Source organism: Pygocentrus nattereri, chromosome 17, assembly GCF_015220715.1.
Source record: "Pygocentrus nattereri isolate fPygNat1 chromosome 17, fPygNat1.pri, whole genome shotgun sequence".
Taxonomy (NCBI): domain Eukaryota; kingdom Metazoa; phylum Chordata; class Actinopteri; order Characiformes; family Serrasalmidae; genus Pygocentrus; species Pygocentrus nattereri.
Genome location: NC_051227.1, coordinates 14,917,854 through 14,937,984, shown reverse-complemented (window position 1 = coordinate 14,937,984; position 20,131 = coordinate 14,917,854). Strand labels below are relative to the sequence as shown.

At 41.8% G+C, this 20,131-nt stretch overlaps 1 protein-coding gene and 1 long non-coding RNA gene across 3 annotated transcripts; both read right to left on the bottom strand.

Moving 5' to 3' along the window:
* Nucleotides 1-828: 828 nt before the first annotated feature.
* amotl2b (angiomotin like 2b) lies at nt 829-14,663 on the bottom strand. 2 transcript variants are annotated; one of them, XM_037546869.1, is made up of 11 exons: nt 14,521-14,663; nt 12,868-13,625; nt 11,622-11,796; nt 10,330-10,474; nt 8,969-9,058; nt 5,775-6,049; nt 4,698-4,894; nt 4,498-4,599; nt 4,106-4,263; nt 3,832-3,975; nt 829-2,390 (listed from the first exon to the last, which is right to left on the bottom strand). In XM_037546869.1, the coding sequence occupies exons 2-11, from the start codon at nt 13,581-13,583 to the stop codon at nt 2,302-2,304; spliced, it is 2,091 nt and encodes a 696-aa protein (XP_037402766.1). In that variant the 5' UTR covers nt 13,584-13,625; nt 14,521-14,663; the 3' UTR covers nt 829-2,301. The 2 variants fall into 2 exon arrangements, with proteins under 2 accessions (XP_037402766.1, XP_037402767.1); XM_037546870.1 differs by having other exon boundaries at nt 12,868-13,621.
* Nucleotides 14,664-17,709: 3,046 nt separating this feature from the next.
* LOC108432470 lies at nt 17,710-18,475 on the bottom strand. The gene is made up of 3 exons (XR_001858230.1): nt 18,396-18,475; nt 17,958-18,026; nt 17,710-17,821 (listed from the first exon to the last, which is right to left on the bottom strand). It is a non-coding gene; the product is annotated as an uncharacterized LOC108432470 (long non-coding RNA).
* Between the last annotated feature and the right edge of the window lie 1,656 nt (nt 18,476-20,131).

The window sequence follows — 20,131 nt, the reverse complement described above, 5'->3', positions numbered from 1 at the left end:
TTATGCTGGTTGAACTGCAGCTGAACTGTGGTTAGTGTGTTTGGTGATATGACTGGTGTGGACTTGCGAAGAATTGTGTAGAACTGAGGTGTAACCACTGTCCCATAGACTGTTGGGGTAAGAGAGTCAGAGCCCACATTTCGTTGCAGTGCATGCTGGGGATTGTAGTGCAGCACATTGTGAAACAGGCTAGTATTGATTTAAAATTGAAATACTTCTGTGGGCTGGATAGGGTTGTGTCACGATTGTAAAGGATACTAATACACTTTAACAGGTGGCTAATAGCTGACTCTAAGGACATTACCTAAAGGGATCTAAAGGTGTTCTACAGGAGATCTCTGTTGAAAACCTTTAGGCCAATTCACATTACAAAGCAAAACCATTAGTAAACCAATGGTTTCCAATGGTGCTTTCTCAGCAGGGCAATGTTAAGGAGGTTCCATATCTGTGGTGTAGATGGAATCTGAAAAATTCAGCATTCACATGGACAGAAGAAGTCCTCACCCCAGGCTTTTAGGCGTGTTGCTAAAGAATTTTGACTGTATAATCCATAATCCACCCTTCCTTAACTTTTTCTACACACGCCTACAGGGAGTAGCTGAAAGTGTGGTGTGGTTAGAGTGGAGCCATTAAGCACTAGGAAGCCTCCAGTGAAATATGAGCGCAGGAATGCTCCTCACAGCTATTTGGTTACGATTACTCATCTTTCCTCAGAACAGGTTTCAGTCTGACGTGTGTGAGAGATAAAGAAGCTGAGAAATGGACATGACTGATAAAATAGAGCAGAGGTTTCAGGGAAGCAGGACAAAAAAAAAAAGACAGACATTCTTTAAGAGATGAAGTTCTATATATTAATACCTTTATTTCTCTTGTACATATGTGAAATGTTCCAGAACGTTCACATCTTTTCACGCAGTAATGAGAGCTCAACCCTTGGTTAATACACGAAGCTTTCTGGAATGAACAATATAACTTTAATGAAATGCTGAATGTCTTTGGCATCAGGTCCTTGGCACTACATTCCATTAAAATAAATGCTTTATTTCTTACAAAATATATTAATATTTTACTTTGAAACACAGTAAACGTAAACAAAACAACAAATCAAAAGAAAACAGTTTGTAGCTTAACATGTTTCTTCATATAGCGCACTGACCAGCAGATGCACTGTAGGAGAAAACACACATTCAAAGATAAAATAAAAGATAAAAATAAGAGCGGCAAAATAATTCATAATACATTTCCACCTGCTTGTGCTAAAGATGCCGGATCACAAATGTGAGGCTTCAGAGAAAGAGTGTAAAAGAGAACACTGCTTCATTTTCCCCACCTTCAAGGGGAAAGAAGGACAAGCATGCTCGCCATTTATAACATGCAATTCAGGTGGAGCTGTAAAACCGCACAGACCAATCTGAGCCTCCGGGAGAAAATTCAACAGAATAGGAATGTGGTGAGATCAACTGTGCCGTGGTGAGAGAAGGAACAAAGAATTGTAAACCTACTTTGGGAATGAGGCACTTTTCCTCAAGGGAATTCACGGAAAGGCAGCAAAACGGTCCAAACTAGGGCTGCAACTAACTGTTATGTCTACAGTCAATGTAGTTAATCGACCATCTATTATTCAATTAATTGACTAAATGAACATTATATGTTCTTTGCTTCCCCTTGAATGAGCTTTAAAGTAAAACAACAGAAGTCATATCGCCCCCTATGCGTCAGAGTGACTGTGTGGATCATTTGACATCATAGCCTGTTAATAACACTTTAACAACAAAAATCTATTTTTTTAATAATCGACTTTGTTGACTAATTGCTGCAGCCCTAGTCCGAACACGCTTTCCTTATTATATACATGGACTGTTTGAGTCCCTCTTTCCTTTCAAACACTTAATAGTCATGTGGCAACAGACCGAAATAAGGACTGTGAAGTAGTAAGAGAAGTCGTGGATTCTAAGCCTAGTTTGGCACTACTGTGTGCTGCACTGTCTTCGAATTTGAGTTCTTTGTGTCTCCTGAGGATTTCTCAGCATCCCGTCCAACTCACAAACTGCAATACTTCACAAGTACCTCGAAGAATTTACATACACAAATAACATCCACTCTCCTCCAAAGACCCGAAGACCTGCTTGAGCTTCACATTCATTTAGAGAGCTGTCCACAAAAGCTCAGCTTTGGGTCCTCCAGGCAGCACCGTCATCCAAAACTGCTGCATTCCTGCCCTCTCTGTAGGGATCAGCTGCCATGTCTGTGGCTCCATTGTCTCTACAAAGGTCTTGATCATGAAAGGAAGACTGATGGAACTCATATGAAGATTTCCACTGCCTCAGCCTCCACGCTGTCCAGGCCTTTGAAAGGATCCAGAGGCGATGGGGTCTGTTGCTGAATGGAATCTGTAAAAATTTTTTAAAAAGAAGAAATACAATTTAATTCACTAAATTGACACTGAACGCCACTCACAGTAACAAGCATTAGTCACAGATTGATCTGAATACTTCAATTTAATGATTAAGATCATTTTATATTTATCATTCATTTCAGTGTACTCTCTCATTTTCTTTATTCATGATACTGGTTACTTTTGTTGTGTTATTGTGTAATTGTTTTGCTATCTGACATCGAGTTCTCCTTCTGAGTTTTGTTTCCTCTCAAGGTTTCCTCTTGTTTTTCACAAGTTTTTCCATGCTACTATAGTCTCTTGAGGACAATTTGTTAAACTTGTGGTGCTTTTTTTAAAGCTCCCCCAGAAAACTGGAATCATTAATCCCGCTCCCGCCCGCAACCGAAATGTTCTGACCCACCCATGCAGTTCAGTCAAGGCGAAATGACATCCAATATCTGACAGTCTATTCACAAAAACATTATTCTCTGCTGAAATAACTCTCAGTCATGGTCATCAGGCTCACTGAGAAGTAACCACCATTTATGAAACCAGGAATGAAACCACAGAACAGTTATTTTGGTGTTTTGCTAGGCTCGGCAACTGTGGCCATCAGACAAATGGCACAACCGTCTCTGTAAGATACCAGAATCTGCATGCTGTTCACATGATCTTTTGCTATTCAACTCTTTAGAATGACTTCATTTATTTTAACTGTTTTACTCATCATTTATATTGTTTATATGTGATTTAGTGATCATTCTACTTTATTTAGGCTATTCATTCATTTACAGGACCTGGAGTGGGCTGGTTACCCAGCCAACCTGAGCACATCACTGAATATTAGTCCCGTGTGCGAGATACTGTGGTGGGTCCTGGATTCCACTGGATAGATTTACCACAAAACCTGCCCCCAAACTCTTCTGGTCAGTGCTCTTTTAACACCAGGAGCTGTGTTGTTAGCCATGCTACCTTACATTAAAACTATGGGCTAATGACAGGCTTGACGAGTGCACCATCGCCTCCTGCTTGGAGCTCTGTCTTCACAAAGTGCTGGATTTCCCCCCCCCTAATAATGTCCCTCCACATTTAGTCCAAAATTTCTCATGGTTGTTCCCAGACAACCATGTTTGGCCCCACGGGACTAGCTTTGTGACAACACCTGTGGCAAAAAGCGCTACATGAATAAATTTTAACTTAATTGAATGAGAGAGTTCCATTCAGCCAAGCGCCTAACATGAAGCTAGAGTAAATCAATGACCACTGGAGTGCCTCCGTGACTGAAAGGCTAATCAATATAAACTCTGGAAAACTCTGCGCTGCATCCACTTGAAAGGCTTGGAAACTCTGTATTGCGCTCAGTGTAATGATCCATGGAGAGTTCATGCCAATTGTGCTCCCCCCCTAATTGTGTGAAGGGAACAGACAATGTGACACATCCTGTGTATACTGACCAAGACTGGGCTCTGTGCAGGAGCTCTGCTCTGTGGCTGTAGTCAAAGCTGCAGGCTCAGCCCGGATCCTGGCCTTACACACTACAGCCGCAACACGGCAAAGTCGGGACATGCCAGCTGACTGCCCATCTGCATGACTCTTCCCTGGAGCAAAGTAAACACAAAAACACTGATTATCACAATGCTCACTATTTAAGCTTTACACCTTCAGTGTAACTTGATTACTTAGCAAATCTGGATGCTACTAATCTAAAGTTCATATCTGAGTGCTTACCTGTGTTATTGGCAGGGCTTGTGTTAGGTGAGGGGGTGGGGCTAACATGGGACACGCCCTCTTCCACCTCACCCTTCTCTTGTTCCTGCTGTAGTCGCTGCTGGAGAACGTTAATCACAGCGTCCTTCTCCAGGATCTGCCCATATAAGGTACGGATCCTACAGAAACACACGGAAATGTTAATGCTTACGTAGCAAACTCTCTAGCATAATATACACTATATATATATATATATATATATATATATATATATATATATATATATATATATATATAAATATATAAAAATAAATTTATCTGAAAATACAGACAAAAAAGTGAGTTTGTACTGCTTTGAATATAATTGCAATTAATTATAATCAATTCCAACATGCCAAAATAATGGACCGTACCTGTTCTCCACCTCCTGGTTCCTGAGCTCAGCATGGGGCAAATCCTCAATGAAACTGTTCTTGGTTGAATGACAAGGCGAGTGGTTGATGATCGTGGTGTCTCTGCAAAAACGCAATATGTTGGAAATATACTCAAGGTTAATTTACTTCTGCTTATAACATAAAAAATACATCTCTGTATTTAAATGTATAGTATCTACCTCTGGGCAGCAGCAGTGGCCGCTGCATCCATGGCAAACTCCCTCATGGTGCTTTCCTCCAGGTATTTCTGCTCCCAGCGCATCATGTCGGCCTCCAGAGCCAAAATCCGCTCTTCGCGCTCCCTCAGATGCTCCAGAAGGGCAGCGACATTCACCGAGGATGCTGGATCGCTGGTCAGACATGCCTGGGTCTGTCTCTAAAGTAGATAAACAGAAAAATAAAGACATATGAGTAAAAATATTATACGTCCCTCTATCTTTATTGGTTTGTCCCTTAGAAATTATAATTCCAAAGTCTTTGCACTCAGAAACATATTTATAGCCTTTTAGCTTTAGCATATTCATTTTGTAATTTTTGGTATTGCTTTGGCATCTTCCCAAGAAACACAATGGTGCATAACACAACCACTGGTTGTGTTACAAACAGACGGCACAGTGACAAAACATCCTTTTTAAGACTGACATGTGTAAATGAACTAGGCTCGGATTTGTTTCTAAAACACTGTAGATTTAATAGGTGGAAATATGTTGGTTTTCATGACATCATAGAAACAATGAATTCAAAACAGGCTGTTTTGTAGCTCAGTTTCCATATTTGGACTGTATGGACCAGGGACGGTATGTTCTGAAACTTCAGCAATGTTTATTTAAAGCATAAAAGTCTAACATTTGGGGAAAATCAGTTTTCCACAATATGAGCCTTTTAAAATGAGCTGCTTTTCATGAAAATACTTCTTTACGGTGATCTAAAAGTAAGTAGTCCATCATGTTGAAACTACTCAATCACTGTAGCACCCCACAGGAAGAACTACACAGTCAACAACACCACATCACAGTATCAGTGAATGCCATTTGTCAACAGATTCGTTACAGGGCTGGATCAAATCCCCCTGATTTCTGCTGATATCCGTTGCATACAGATACCTACTGATACTGATATGCAATCACTGAAAAATAAAGAATTACAAACCACTGAAACCATTTTTTCAGCAACAATTCCACATTTAATTATGTGATTATGAACTTTAGGTCGGTAACTCGTACGTATAATGCCAGTAGTAATGCGTCTGTCTGTACCTGCTGGTTTCTGATTGTGCGCAGCTCCTGCTCCAGTCGCGTTCGTAGCCTCAGCTCTAGCCCCTCCCTCTTTTCACAGGTGGCCTGTAGCTGAGCCAGCGCCCCCTGCAGGCGCTCCACACGCTCCACATATGCGCTCTTCCTCTGTAGTTCTGCCTGCAGCTGCCTACTGTGTGTGTGCGCCGAGCTCAAGTCTCGCTCCAGCGCTTCGGTTCGCTGCCGTTGAGCGTCCACATCGCGCTCCAACCGCACGCACTGCAGTTTCTGCTCCTCGACTGAGAGAGAGGGGGTGGGGTGGGGGGGGGGGGGGGGGGGCAGAGAAACCAATCAGAGAAATCAATAGACAAGTCTGAGCACAAGGGAGTGTCATTAGAGTGAGAGTTTAGAAAAAAAAATTAAGTTAGGCCATTTCCCCTTCACCCCAAATGTAGCCGAGCAACTAGGATCTTATGGGCCTATTTAAGATTTTTAATTTAATCTCAGATTTTATTTAAGAGATATAAACGACTATCATGTTACAGGTTGTGAAGAATCAGTTTGGTATAGGTTATAATGGATGGATGAGCTGCATTATGGGTAATAGAATAAGAGGGAGATAAATAGATGTCAGTTCTATCTTTGTAGTGTTGATGGAAGCTAATTGCCGAGGTAAGATGCTATGAAATTGGATCTTGATTGAGTTATGGGTGTACGATTATATCAGTATCAATATGAGGAGCCAATTAAAAATTTTAGTTGTCCTGGTCACTGTGGACCCTCAACCAGCCTCCGTGTGACGGCATCCCTCCCAGTAGTTACTGCACTGTAGCAAAGCAGTCAAGATATTTTTGGTGTCAGAAGTTTGCTTCTTTAGTTTTGCCCTTAAGGAGCTTTATAGCCAGTCATCAACTATGTCTATTATTCAATTAATCACCTAACCTGACCCCTTCTTCAACTACATTTCCTGTGCCATCACAACTTCTTTTAAGGTGCAACGACAAAAATGAATGACCACATGGATAATATGAACATTACAGAGCACTGTAAAGCACTTTTTAAGTGAAAGGGTAGAAGCCATATCGCCCCCTACGCTTCCTGTAGTGTATTACAGTCTGTCAGAGTGACTGTGTGGATCATATGAACATTATAGAGCTTTTTAAATCAAACAGTAGAAGCCATATCGCCCCCTACGCTTCCTGTAGTGTATTACAGTCTGTCAGAGTGACTGTGTGGATCATATGAACATTATAGAGCTTTTTAAATGAAACAGTAGAAACCATATCGCCCCCTACACTTCCTGTAGTGTATTACAGTCTGTCAGAGTGACTGTGTGGATCATATGAACATTATAGAGCTTTTTAAATGAAACAGTAGAAACCATATCACCCCCTGTGCTTCCTGTAGTGTATTACAGTCTGTCAGAGTGACTGTGTGGATCATATGAACATTATAGAGCTTTTTAAATGAAACAGTAGAAGCCATATCACCCCCTACGCTTCCTGTAGTGTATTACAGTCTGTCAGATTGACTGTGTGGATCATATGAACATTATAGAGCTTTTTAAATGAAACAGTAGAAGCCGTATCGCTCCCTACGCTTCCTGATAATGTTGGCATTAAAGAGCACTATTTTAATGTCAGCAGTGCATCGACAATAAAAACAATGTTGACATTTCTCGCAATCACCACAATAAACTATTCATTGTAGCCCTACAATAGATTACTAAGGCATTTCCTTGGCAGTAAGAAAAGCTATTCGTGTTCTATTTAGTGTTTGTGTTTTGATCTCTTGCCATGGCCATTTCCCACTGACTTCCTTCTCAGAGGTGAAGAATTTGATTGCAAAATCCTGAATGCCCCATTTACACAAGAGCCTGAGGAATGTGAAAGGACAGAGGAGAGGAAAAGAAAAGGGGCGAGTCACCCTCCCTCTGACCCACATCCTCAAAGCCTAACATTCCTTCATCTGTTTCCCACCATCAACCCAAATCTCCCCTGAAGAGTCCCTGCTACACAGAGGAAAGACGGGTGCAGCAGAACAATGCTTGATCTGTTCACTAGAGACGAGGCCAGAGGGTCGCCGGACAGTGGTGGACGGTCCCTCTGCATTCTTCTTTTAGACAAAGGGTCAGGCATGGTGTCTGATGCTCTCTCTGACCATAATCTTATGTGACTCAGATTCCTGGGTTAATGAGTACAAACATGCTTCCTGTTCTAGTGAAGTGACTCAACAAAAAAGCAGCTGCACACAGAGGTCAGGAATTCTCCCAGACAGTATAGAGGTCGGCCTTAAACTCTTACACCGTTATCTAGAAAAATGGACAATAGTGCACTGCAAAGCTAAAAAAAGAAGCAGCAGCGGTCATCTTGTAGCCCGTACTTTTGTCCATGTTTATAGATTCCAGCAAGTCACACAGTGTCAGAGGCCACAAGTCTATTATAGATTACTTAAAACGTAACGGTTTGGACGATGCTAATTGGTGGGGTATAGGTTTCCATTACTTGCTAGCTACATTAACCTCTGGCTTGTGATGGCAGCTTCCTCTGAGTGATCTGGTGTGAATCATGTCACTATTTTCACTATTTTTTGTTTTAACTTTAACTGCAATGTAGCGAGTGGGTTTGGGTGATTTTGGAGCTGGATTGCTGGCTGATGGACGGTCACAGGTGGATGAAATCACTCACTGGATGGTGAGGACAGTCTGGTGAGTGATCGGATTGTGAATTTGAAGGACAAAAAACAGAGCAATAATATCAGGATTTTGGGCGATTTTCCGAGTTGAATTACTCACTGATGCTCATGTCAAAGCTCGTTGCCATCTAGTTAGGCAGGTCTGCTGAAAGGTCTGATATGTGCATCATGTCTGTAGATGAAACCATTCTGAAGCTATGAAGGCTACAACGGACCTACACTTTTGCCCGCAATTTGCAGGCTTCGGGTTCAATTCAATGCAATGTAGGCTATGCTGAATTAAACTGCTTCAGATCAAATCTGTGTGAAGTTAAAGGGCATTCTGGCCTTTTGTAGCTCTTTTGAAACTTCCTTCCACAACATCACGAGGCACTCTCACCCTACAAACCGCCATAAAACGCGAGCAATTTGACTTCATGTGAGCATATTTTTGATTTTTGGCTTTAGTGCCCTGTTTATTCAGTACTGGTGACTTTGTGATGTAAAATGAGTATGAAACCTGATGTTGTAGGATCAATACTCACTCTGCATGAGGAGCTTGGTCATGACATGCTGGTTGTGGTCGGCAGCCTCCACGTCTTTCGCTGCCTGAGCGCTGGTGTTCTCCAGGCTGTCTGTAACGGTGAATCGAACACCACACATAAAAAATTACTTTTGGAACAAAGTTTGTCAGACAGGTCTTGAGTCCATTAGAAGATCACTAAGGTGATCTAAAGTGTAAAATCAACTCGCCGTTATTCATTTATCTCAATGGTTTTCACTCTTTTTAGATATTAGACATTGGAGTATTTTTCCTGGGTGTGTGAATTAGAGCACTACAGTCTTATTATATCGTAGTGAGTGTAAATATCTTAAATGTAGCCAATGCATATATAGTTTCTCCTTATAAGACTGGAATATTGTAAGTATATTTAACCTAATTCTAGACATTTTTACTTGTTTTTAAGCAGTTATATCTTATAAAAGTGTCTGATTTCATTGGCAGATCATGTTCCTTGTTTTAATCATTATTTCTCAAAATGAGCAAAATTATTATTTCTCCAAACAAATACAGACACTTTTACTGAATAAAATCACTTAAAACAAATAAAAATTCAGACTCATAATGAGAGATATTACATTTACTGACTACATTTAAGAAGTTTTCACTAATTAAGATATTATTTTTTGGCAGGGTTGTGCAGAGCAGGGATACCCCCAGACAAGAACTCGGAAACACTGAATTTAATTATTATGCAGAACAGACTCAGAACAGACGTTTTTAAAGCAATATTATGGTGAAAAACCTATTTTATACAATTGTCCACCTTACTATGAATGTAGTTCATCAGCTAAGAAATGTAGCTGATTCTGGCTTTGATATGCGAATGTTGGTTGAGGACCAGGCAGATGTTAGGCCTGCAGGCCAGAACACGACCAGATCCTGGACAACTCCACGTGGTTTTGCCTTGTGTCTACAACTGTGGGCCAATTCTGGCGTTAATGTTGTGGGTCAGAATTGGGTCACATCCATTAAGTGAACAGCGTGTGTGCCGAGAACCCAGAAATAAACTGGGTCCAAACAAAAACAAGGCTGTGGCTCACAAGTGGGCCAGAGAAATTTTGCTAACTGGGATTAAGCTTTGCTCTGTAGCTATGATGCTAATGTAGCTAATAAGTAATGAGAGCTTATACCCCACCAACTACCACCATGTCTAAATCACACCAACTGTGTGCAGTTGTTAGGGTATCTCAAATAAACATGCTTGTGGTTTACGAATCCTGAATTTGTCTATACTTTTGTCCATGATGCTAACTGGCGGGGTTTAGGCTTCTTTGTTATTAGGAGAGGGGAAAACTGTACATTTGGGATTTTGCTGAATTATGGCTCTGATGCTGCGTGTACCTCTGAGCTCAGTGTTGAGTTCCTGCAGTCTCTTAACCTCGGCCATCAGCTTGTTCCTGAGCGTCTGCTCCAGAGCTTCTCTCTTCACGCAGCCCTGCATCAGTGTCTCATACGCTTCGGAAATCCGCTGGATCTCCTGCTCCAGCTGACACACAGAAAGAACAAACCATGTCAATAGTATGCGCTGAGAGTGACAGACGCCTGGCGGAATTCCTCCTCCTCTTTCTCCTCCTCCTCCTCCACACCTGCGCTCGTATGGAAACCATGAGACGCTGCGATTCAACTCAGCGAGTTTACACAAGGCAGTGTCTCAATCCTCCGCAATTATCATTCCTTTAGAGTGAGAGAATGCTGAGCTATGCTGACGTAACCCTCTGGAATGGGTTTATAACCGCTTTCAGCTGAGCCGACGGTAAAAACACCACTGCAGAACAATTCAGCTAAAACTGCCCAGCTGTCGGTCAGATGGAGGTATTCAAGTGACCTCACCACTTTAAACACTTTAACCTTCAACTACATAACAACAACAACAACAACAACAACAACAACAATAAGAAGAATTTATTTGTTTATACTGTTTTTCCATATTTTTCTACTTTAATCCTAAACTTAACAATGTGCTGTGTGAACGAATTTAATAATAATAATAATAAGAAGAAGAAGAAGAACAAAATTACTATTATAACTTTTTTTGTTTTTTTTAGCTTCCATAATTTACTGCTTATACTTTTAACGGCTTAATTTTACTTTTGACTTCTTAATAACAGTAATAATGATGATAATAAATCACTATTATCATTGGCCTTTTATTCATTTTATCATTTCAATACTTTGTAAATTTACTTCTCTGTAAATTGTGCAGTTTATGTGTAAGAAGACACAAAAATGGATCCTATTGCACATGGTTTCCTTGCATATCTGCTACAGCATTAATAAAAATTCACCATGTGTCTGTCAGTTTGTCCAGATCCTTAATTAAATCCTAATCATATAATCTGTACACTCTTAAAAATATAGGCTACTAAATGGCCTGGAAGTAATAATCTAGGGAAAACTTTTCATTGGTACGGAGCTTCTACATTATGTGGAGGTTCACATGTCATTTCAAATACGTCTTCATAGAATCATCTATTGAAAGGTTCTCTAGGGCAGTAGAATAGGTTCTTTGGGCCTGGCCTGCCTCTCACTCCCTCTGTTACTCGGTAAAGGCAGAGAAACTGTTTAACCTGTTATGCGAACTGTGCGTTATTGTTCTGATGGAGTTGCCTCACTAAAATGGAAAACACCTTTACCTTCTGAATCCTGGCTGCTTTCTCCACATGACCCTCCAGCTCCTGCCTCAGCCTCTCATTCTCCTTCATCAGCAGCTCCGTCTGGTTGCAGCCGAGCGTCAATACCTCCCTGCCTGCAGGGGGCGCACTGGAGAACACATAGCGCGCTTCAGGCGACTGCACTGGTTGAATGAGCCTAAATGAAAAGGCAAGATTATTAGTCCACTGGCCAGTTGTGGAGGCCTGTAATCCAAATTTCTGCTATTAAAAAAGCACAATTCTTAACGGTCTTCATGATTTAACTGACAAAATATGGCCCAAGGTATTCACTCATTCACCCACAGCTACTCACTCATTCACTCCCACAGTCTGCCCACTCCCACAGTCTGCCCAGTACTTAGTCACAATAAGGCATTACATCAAAGCAGGAGTGAATATTTCAGTGACTAAACAGTCTGACAATTCAAAAGCTTTAGGGAAAAGTCACATTTAAACCTCAAGGTGTTGGAAAAGATTGGTAACCGCATGTCATGCAGTGGATGCATTCCACCTATATTTCACAATTTCTGAAAAATTAAATGATCCAGAGATAAACAAAGTCATTCAGAGTGGTTTGATGCAAAGAGCTTCACTGTAGAGAAACATGCCTCATTTCTTTACAGTGGTACTGATGGGAACCAGACGTCTGAAAACTAAAATGGTCCCTCACAGAAAGTTATTCCAAAGATTTATTTACTAACACATTGCCCGAGACATTATTTTGTCATAGTTTTGAGATAGACTTTTGGTTTTTAGGTGTATTTTGCATATACATTCATGGCGGAGAGGTACATGCAGGACATTACGAGGCAAAGAAAACATATTATTTTCACATTTTCCCCATCAACATTCCATATAGACACTCAGAAGACTCGAGTAGGTTCACTGGTGGTTCTGGATAGTAAATAAAACAGCTGTATTAGTGTTGCCGTCACAGCGACCCCTGGTTCCCATCACCACCACTGTACAGACATCTGAACCATTTCAACCAAACCCCTCTGGATGACTCTGTTTACGTCAAAAACACTGAATTACATGGCAAGTTCAGCAGAATTCCCCATTAAACAAGTCAATTTGAGATGACTTGCATGGTTTGGGGCAGCTTTTCCGATGGTAATTGGTACCATAAGCTTCCCAATCTTCAGACACGTCTTGGCTGCCTGACTACATTTAAATTAAGAAGAAAAGGTGTAAATCAGATATTCTGTCAAACTGTTGTATCCTGTACCTGTTATGCTGGCTGTGGAAAGCTGGTGGAGGTGCAGTGTAGAAATGCTCATACTCCTGCGGGTGGTTTAGCGTCACCGCTTGTGTCTGAAGGTGAAGTGGATATTCATGCCAAGGGCCTTGCTTATCCTTGGATCCCTGCGCCAAGTGCTGGCTGGCATGGTAGTCGGCTATCTGCGGGTAGCTACTGGAGGAGCTGATGGGGGCTGGGGTGGCATTCGCAGCCTTGCGCTGGAGCGACAGCTGCATCAGCCGTTCGCTGAGTGACCTAGCATGGCCACGCTTGCCATCGCACCTCTCGTCTTCATAGGACTGCATGCTGCTCTGGCTGTTCTCCAGCAAGTGGTCTTTGCCAGGCTGTCCATTGTGGTACCACTGAGATGCCAGGTACTGCGAGTGCACCTTGGCTTGCTCGTACGTGGGTAGCTGCTCGTGGTGGTGGGAGTAAAGGTGGTAGCTTTCAGCGTGCTGGTAATCAGCCTGGTGCTCCTGGCCCTGGGGCTCCTGCCTCGCAGAGAGCTTCAGGGACTGAGGCTCCTCCTGGGAGAGGCTTTCTGAGGAAGACTGAGAAGATCCAGCGCCTCCGCTGCCTCCTCCTCTCCGCAGGGCCTGCTGCTGGATGGCCAGGAGGGTGTGAGCGTCCATGGGGTTTCCATAGCGAAGCTGCTCCTGGATCAGCCGGTGCAGGACTGTGCCTGAAGCCTCTTCGGTTCTCATTTTGCTATAGTACTCGGTGGATGACTTCAAGAGAAGACCTGACTGGACAGAGAGATGGAGGAGAAGTAAATGGACAACAGCTCAGACTGAAAGCGAGGAAACTGGACAGCTCAAGTGTAAACAGACTGGTATGTTCCAACGCACGATCTTAGATCTTAACTTCTGTAAAATATGGAGAGGCCTATTTTGGTTACTGGGCTTCTAAACAATGGAAGTTGATTTGCATGTTATTAGACAGGCTCAGCACACACTTCAATTTAGTGTGTAATTAAAATCCTTCGTCTTTTTTGGTGCTTATATTATCAATTCTATCTGCCATCATCTTACATGATTTTAAATGAGCACTTATAGTTTTTTTCTATTACTTTAAAACATTATTGCCTGTCTGTAAAGCACTCTGAGCTGCCACCACCATGAAAAGTCCTCTATAAATAAAGATTATGATTATTATTATTATATGGAAACATCTATTGAACATTTTAAAGGCATATGAACAATGTAAACAAACTGATGTGAACACATATATGAGCAAAGGACTCTTAATGTAGAACAGCTCACATCAAACTTAAGCTGACAAACAGGTCAAATCTCTCAAACCTTTGGATGTATGACGCTTAACTTGGCTCATTATTCGAATTTCCCGTTCCACCTTAAAATGTTGCAGGAGTTACATGCAACCGCAGCAGCATTTAAGGTGGAACGGAAACTCTGAATAAGAAGCTGGAGAACAGGAAGCCAACTTCACTAAAATTTGTCATCTGAGTCCACAACAAGTAAAACTTTAACCCAAACCCAGAAACAAACCCTTGAATATGACCTTCTGTCCTTAATGCTGATCCTGATTCAGTACGAGCGACGCTGACGCTACAGAGCAGCCGGGCTACCAGAAGACATGGAAACACTAAAGTGAGTTTATTATGGAAACGGATTAATTTACCAGCTTTATTCTTTCGGTTTGGTTCGAAGTTGTTGCTCTCCGTGTCAGGTGATGTGAGCAGTCCAGCTCCTGTCCGTGAATGTGGTGCTATTTCATTTTTCTCTCCTCTCTTCCTTTCTGTTGTGTCCGCGCCGCTCGACGGCTTCAGCTTGACTGAGAGCCGCGTTAGCGAGTCGTTTCTTTTGAGCCGCTTCATTGCAGAGTGAATCAGACGAACCGATTCTCAAGTCCATTTGAATCACTCTTAAAGAAAGTTGGTTCTACAAAGGTTCCTTAGTAAAGGGAATGGTTCTGTTCAGAGCCATGAGTTCTATATAGAGCCGTTTCATGCTTAAACTGATCTTTGCATGGTAAAATTGTTCTTCAGATGGATTTAAAATGTGTTGGCACCTTTTTGCAAATGGTTCTGTGTAGCACCACAAAGAGTTCTTCTTAGAGGAGAACCCTTGCTTGGTGTTACACAGAACCATTTGCAAAAAGGTTCTATATAGCACCAAATATATCCATACACTTCAAAATGGTTCTTGAAGGGTTCATTAGTGAAGACAGTAGTTCTCTATAGAACCATGAACATTCAAAGAACCATTTGCATGGTGAAGTGGTTCTTTGCATGGTGAAGTGGTTCTTTGCATGGTGAAGTGGTTCTTCAGAATGATATGCAAATATCATTCTGCAAATTATTTTGCTTTATAGAACATTTTCTAAAAATGGTTCAGTGTAGCACCAAAACGGTTCTTCTGTTGTTACAAGCTTGACACTGTCACAGTGGAAGAACCCTTTTTGGTGTTTATCAAAAAGGTTCTATATGGAATCTACAGCACAGTCTCCCTCAATCTGAAGAAACGTTTCACCACCCAAAGAACCATTTAAGCATGAAATAGGGAGCTCATGGTTCTAAACAGAACCATTGTCTTTATCAAAGAACCCTTGAAGGGTTCTCTTCTATATTTTTTAAGGGTGCACTTTGTAGTTTTACGAATTTACGAGTTTTATTGGCCGAATTTTATAAGAATTCAAACAGATTAAAGAATAAAAATGACTCGGCTCAATGATGTAACTGAACAGGTGAATTAGACGTTCGACTCATTGTATCGATTCAGTCAACTGAATACAGCTTCCCACAGTCGCACGCGGCTGAAACTGGAATGTGTGGAATGGAATGCGCGCGCGCCCCCGAGATCAAAAGAGGAGGGGTGTGGAGGTGTTGGTGGAGTGGGGGGTGGGGGTGGGGTGGGGTTTACTACAGTCCGCCAGTATTTCCTTTATTTACTTTATTACTTATTTACGTTTCCTTACAGGACGTCTCGCTTTTGTTTATTGTTGTTTACAGTGCTGAAAAAAAATCATGTGGCTTTATTACCTTTTCCTTACACTCTCAAAAAAGATGGTTCTTCAAGGGTTCTTCATTAAAGAAAATGGATTTATATAGAACGATGAACACTACGGGTTCTTTCCATCATGAAATGGTTCTTCAGATTGTCGGAGAATGTGTTATAGATGGTTCTGTGTAGAACTTACCTGTCCAGGGTGTATCCTGCCTTCCGCCCGATGCCCGCTGGGACAGGCTCCAGCACCCCCCACGACCCATAAGGAGAAGCAGCTTAGAAGAAGCTTAGAAGAAGCACCCTTTCCATCATGAAATGCTTGTTCAGATTGTTGAAGAATGTGCTATAGATGTTTCTGTGTAGAACCTTTTTGAAAAGGGTTCTGTCTAAGGTTCTGCACAGAACCATCTACAACACATTCTCCACTATTCTGAAGAACTCTTTCATGATGCTAAGAAAAATTTAAGCATGCAAAATGTGCATTTGTTTTGAGCATTTACTGTTCTGAAAAGAACCGTTTTCTGTACAAAAGAACCCTTGAAGAACCATCTTGACAAAAGTATGTTGACACACACACAAGGAATTTGGTTCCAGCTGTTGGTGTCTCTACAATATTACATGAAATTTACCATCACTATACAAAATATTTGTATCTCCAAAATGGTAACTTTACAGGAGAAGGAAAAAACATACTTTACTATTAATGTAAGTCAATGGAACCAGACGTCGTTCCAAGTCATTTTGGGCTGTTTCTTTGGGTCCATTCATCATGAAATTTACAAACAATGTAAAGAACAACAGGCATTTTCAAATTATGTCAAAAACTGAAAAACAACAAAAAATGGAGATACAAGGTTTTCCTCTGACAGCAGTGAGATAATATACAATATTCACAGTATACAAGCAATATGCAGACCATACATGGATAAGTAGCATATAAACAACGTACATATTATTTACAGACAATACAGATTATATAAGCAAGCAAGTGCGCATCTACACAGTGTATTAATAACAGTAATAATAATAATAATAATAATAATAATAATAATAATAATAATAATAATAATGATAATAAGCGGAAGAAGAAAAAAGAAAAACAAGCAATGTTGTCTACTCTGGGAAGAGATGTTGTTGAGTGGGTGTGGCCTACGATAGGTAAACTGCAGGTGAAAGAGAGCCTGAAGGAAAACTGTTCCCTGAAAAATGAATCATGGTGACGTTTGTTATTATTACTATAACTTCAGTTATTATTGCTGTAACTGCAAGATCAGGCTGGTCTGAATCATCAGTTCACGGCAATGAGACCGAAAAGACTGAATTAAACTGGTTTGTACACTCTGCTGGCATTTTGTTATGGAAGATAATCTGATGGAATGACGATGTTTTATTACTCACAGGTTTTCCTGTTTTTTCCCCAAAGCACTGTCCCTGATGCCACATCACATTAGATTAGACTTTGATTGTGCCAGCTGTAAGGTTTGGTGGAGGAGGGATAATGAGCTGGGGCTGTTTTTCAGGGTTTTGGCCCCTTAGTTCCGGTGAAGGGTGTTATTAATGCCACAGCAGACCAAGACATTTTAGACAGCTGTACACTTCCAACTTTGTGGGAACAGTTTGGGGACGGCTCCTTCTTGTTCCAACATGACTGCACACCAGTGCACAAAGCAGGTCCATAAAGACATGGATGAGCCAGTTTGGTGTGGAAGAACTTGACTGGTCTGCACAGAGTCCTGACCTCAACCTGATAGAACACCTTTGGGATGAATTAGAGCGGAAACTGCGAGCCAGGCCTTCTCGTCCAACATCAGTGTCTGACCTCACAAATATGCTTCTGGAAGAATGGACAGAAATGTCCACAGAAAGAATGGACAGAAATGTCCACAGACACTGTTCAACATCTTGTGGAAAGCTTCGCAGAAGAGTGGAAGGTTTTATCTATCTTGGTCTGTCTGTCGATCTCTCAGTTTGTCTGTCTGTATCAATTGATTAAAGACGGTAAATGTGTTATTCATATTTAGGTCTATGGGTGGCTAAATCTCTAATATTTCAGTAACTGAACATTTAGATTAAAAGTGTGGATAATATGAGCTTTTCAGCCTTTCATCTTACCTTACTGATGAAAATGAACAATCCATGGAAGCACATGAGTGGTAGTTTTTAACCTGTTGCTCCTAAACTCTGAAACAATGTGACAAAGTATATTAGGAATGTAAACCCAACAGATTTTTTTTAGATTTGGATTAAAAACATTAGTTCAGGCTAATATATCCTGGCTCTGTTTCTCCTTATAGAAAGTGCATTAGTGCTTTGATTTCATTTAAAGCAGTATCTTATCTTCCCAGGGTTTTGCTTTTCTTTCAGTGTGAGGGTCTTTGAGGTTAAAATAAACAAGCATAATGAGTGTTATTACTGTTATTAATTTTATTACTACCATTACAAACAGGATATCACACCACAAATGACAAAACATTCCATCATATTCCTTTTTCAGCAGCAGAAAGACGCTCTGCAGTGACAGTAACACTTCCCACTCTGTGCTTCACTTACCTCTGAAGCTGGTCTCAGTGGGGGCCGACGTTGCTCCGTCACACAGGAGATAACGTGTTAACAGCTCCATTACACTCGCCCCTCCTCACAGCCTCACAACTCAGGTTATTCTCTCTCTGACAGAGAAGAATGAACTGTGAGGTCTGTGTCTGTCCCTCTGTCAGTCAGTCCCTCCCTTTCCTCTGTCCAGTTTCCACTGGCCTTCTGCCGACTTTATAGTATATTTCCTGTAGCTCACTCTGCAGAGATGCACTGAGGTACTGTTCTAAAATTACTCTGACAGCACATCAACACCACACCAACACTGAGCATCCAAACACTCAGCACATCAACACCACACCAACACAGAGCATCCAAACACTCAGCACATCAACACCACACCAACACTGAGCATCCAAAACACTCAGCAAATCAACACCACACCAACACTGAGCATCCAAAACACTCAGCACATCAACACCACGCCAACACTGAGCATCCACACACTCAGCACATCAACACCGCGCCAACACTGAGCATCCAAAACACTCAGCAAATCAACACCACACCAACACTGAGCATCCAAAACACTCAGCAAATCAACACCACACCAACACTGAGCATCCAAAACACTCAGCACATCAACACCACGCCAACACTGAGCATCCACAACACTCAGCACATCAACACCGCGCCAACACTGAGCATCCAAAACACTCAGCAAATCAACACCACACCAACACTGAGCATCCAAACACTCAGCACATCAACACCACACCAACACAGAGCATCCAAACACTCAGCACATCAACACCGCGCCAACACTGAGCATCCAAAACACTCAGCAAATCAACACCACACCAACACTGAGCATCCAAAACACTCAGCAAATCAACACCACACCAACACTGAGCATCCAAACACTCAGCACATCAACACCACACCAACACAGAGCATCCAAACACTCAGCACATCAACACCACACCAACACAGAGCATCCAAACACTCAGCACATCAACACCACACCAACACAGAGCATCCAAACACTCAGCACATCAACACCACACCAACACAGAGCATCCAAACACTCAGCACATCAACACCACACCAACACTGAGCATCCAAACACTCAGCACATCAACACCACACCAACACAGAGCATCCAAACACTCAGCACATCAACACCACACGAACACTGAGCATCCAAACACTCAGCACATCAACACCACACCAACACTGAGCATCCAAACACTCAGCACATCAACACCACACCAACACTGAGCATCCAAACACTCAGCACATCAACACCACATCAACACTGAGCATCCAAACACTCAGCACATCAACACCACACCAACACAGAGCATCCAAACACTCAGCACATCAACACCACACCAACACAGAGCATCCAAACACTCAGCACATCAACACCACACCAACACAGAGCATCCAAACACTCAGCACATCAACACCACACCAACACAGAGCATCCAAACACTCAGCACATCAACACCACACCAACACAGAGCATCCAAACACTCAGCACATCAACACCACACCAACACAGAGCATCCAAACACTCAGCACATCAACACCACACCAACACAGAGCATCCAAACACTCAGCACATCAACACCACACCAACACAGAGCATCCAAACACTCAGCACATCAACACCACACCAACACAGAGCATCCAAACACTCAGCACATCAACACCACACCAACACAGAGCATCCAAACACTCAGCACATCAAC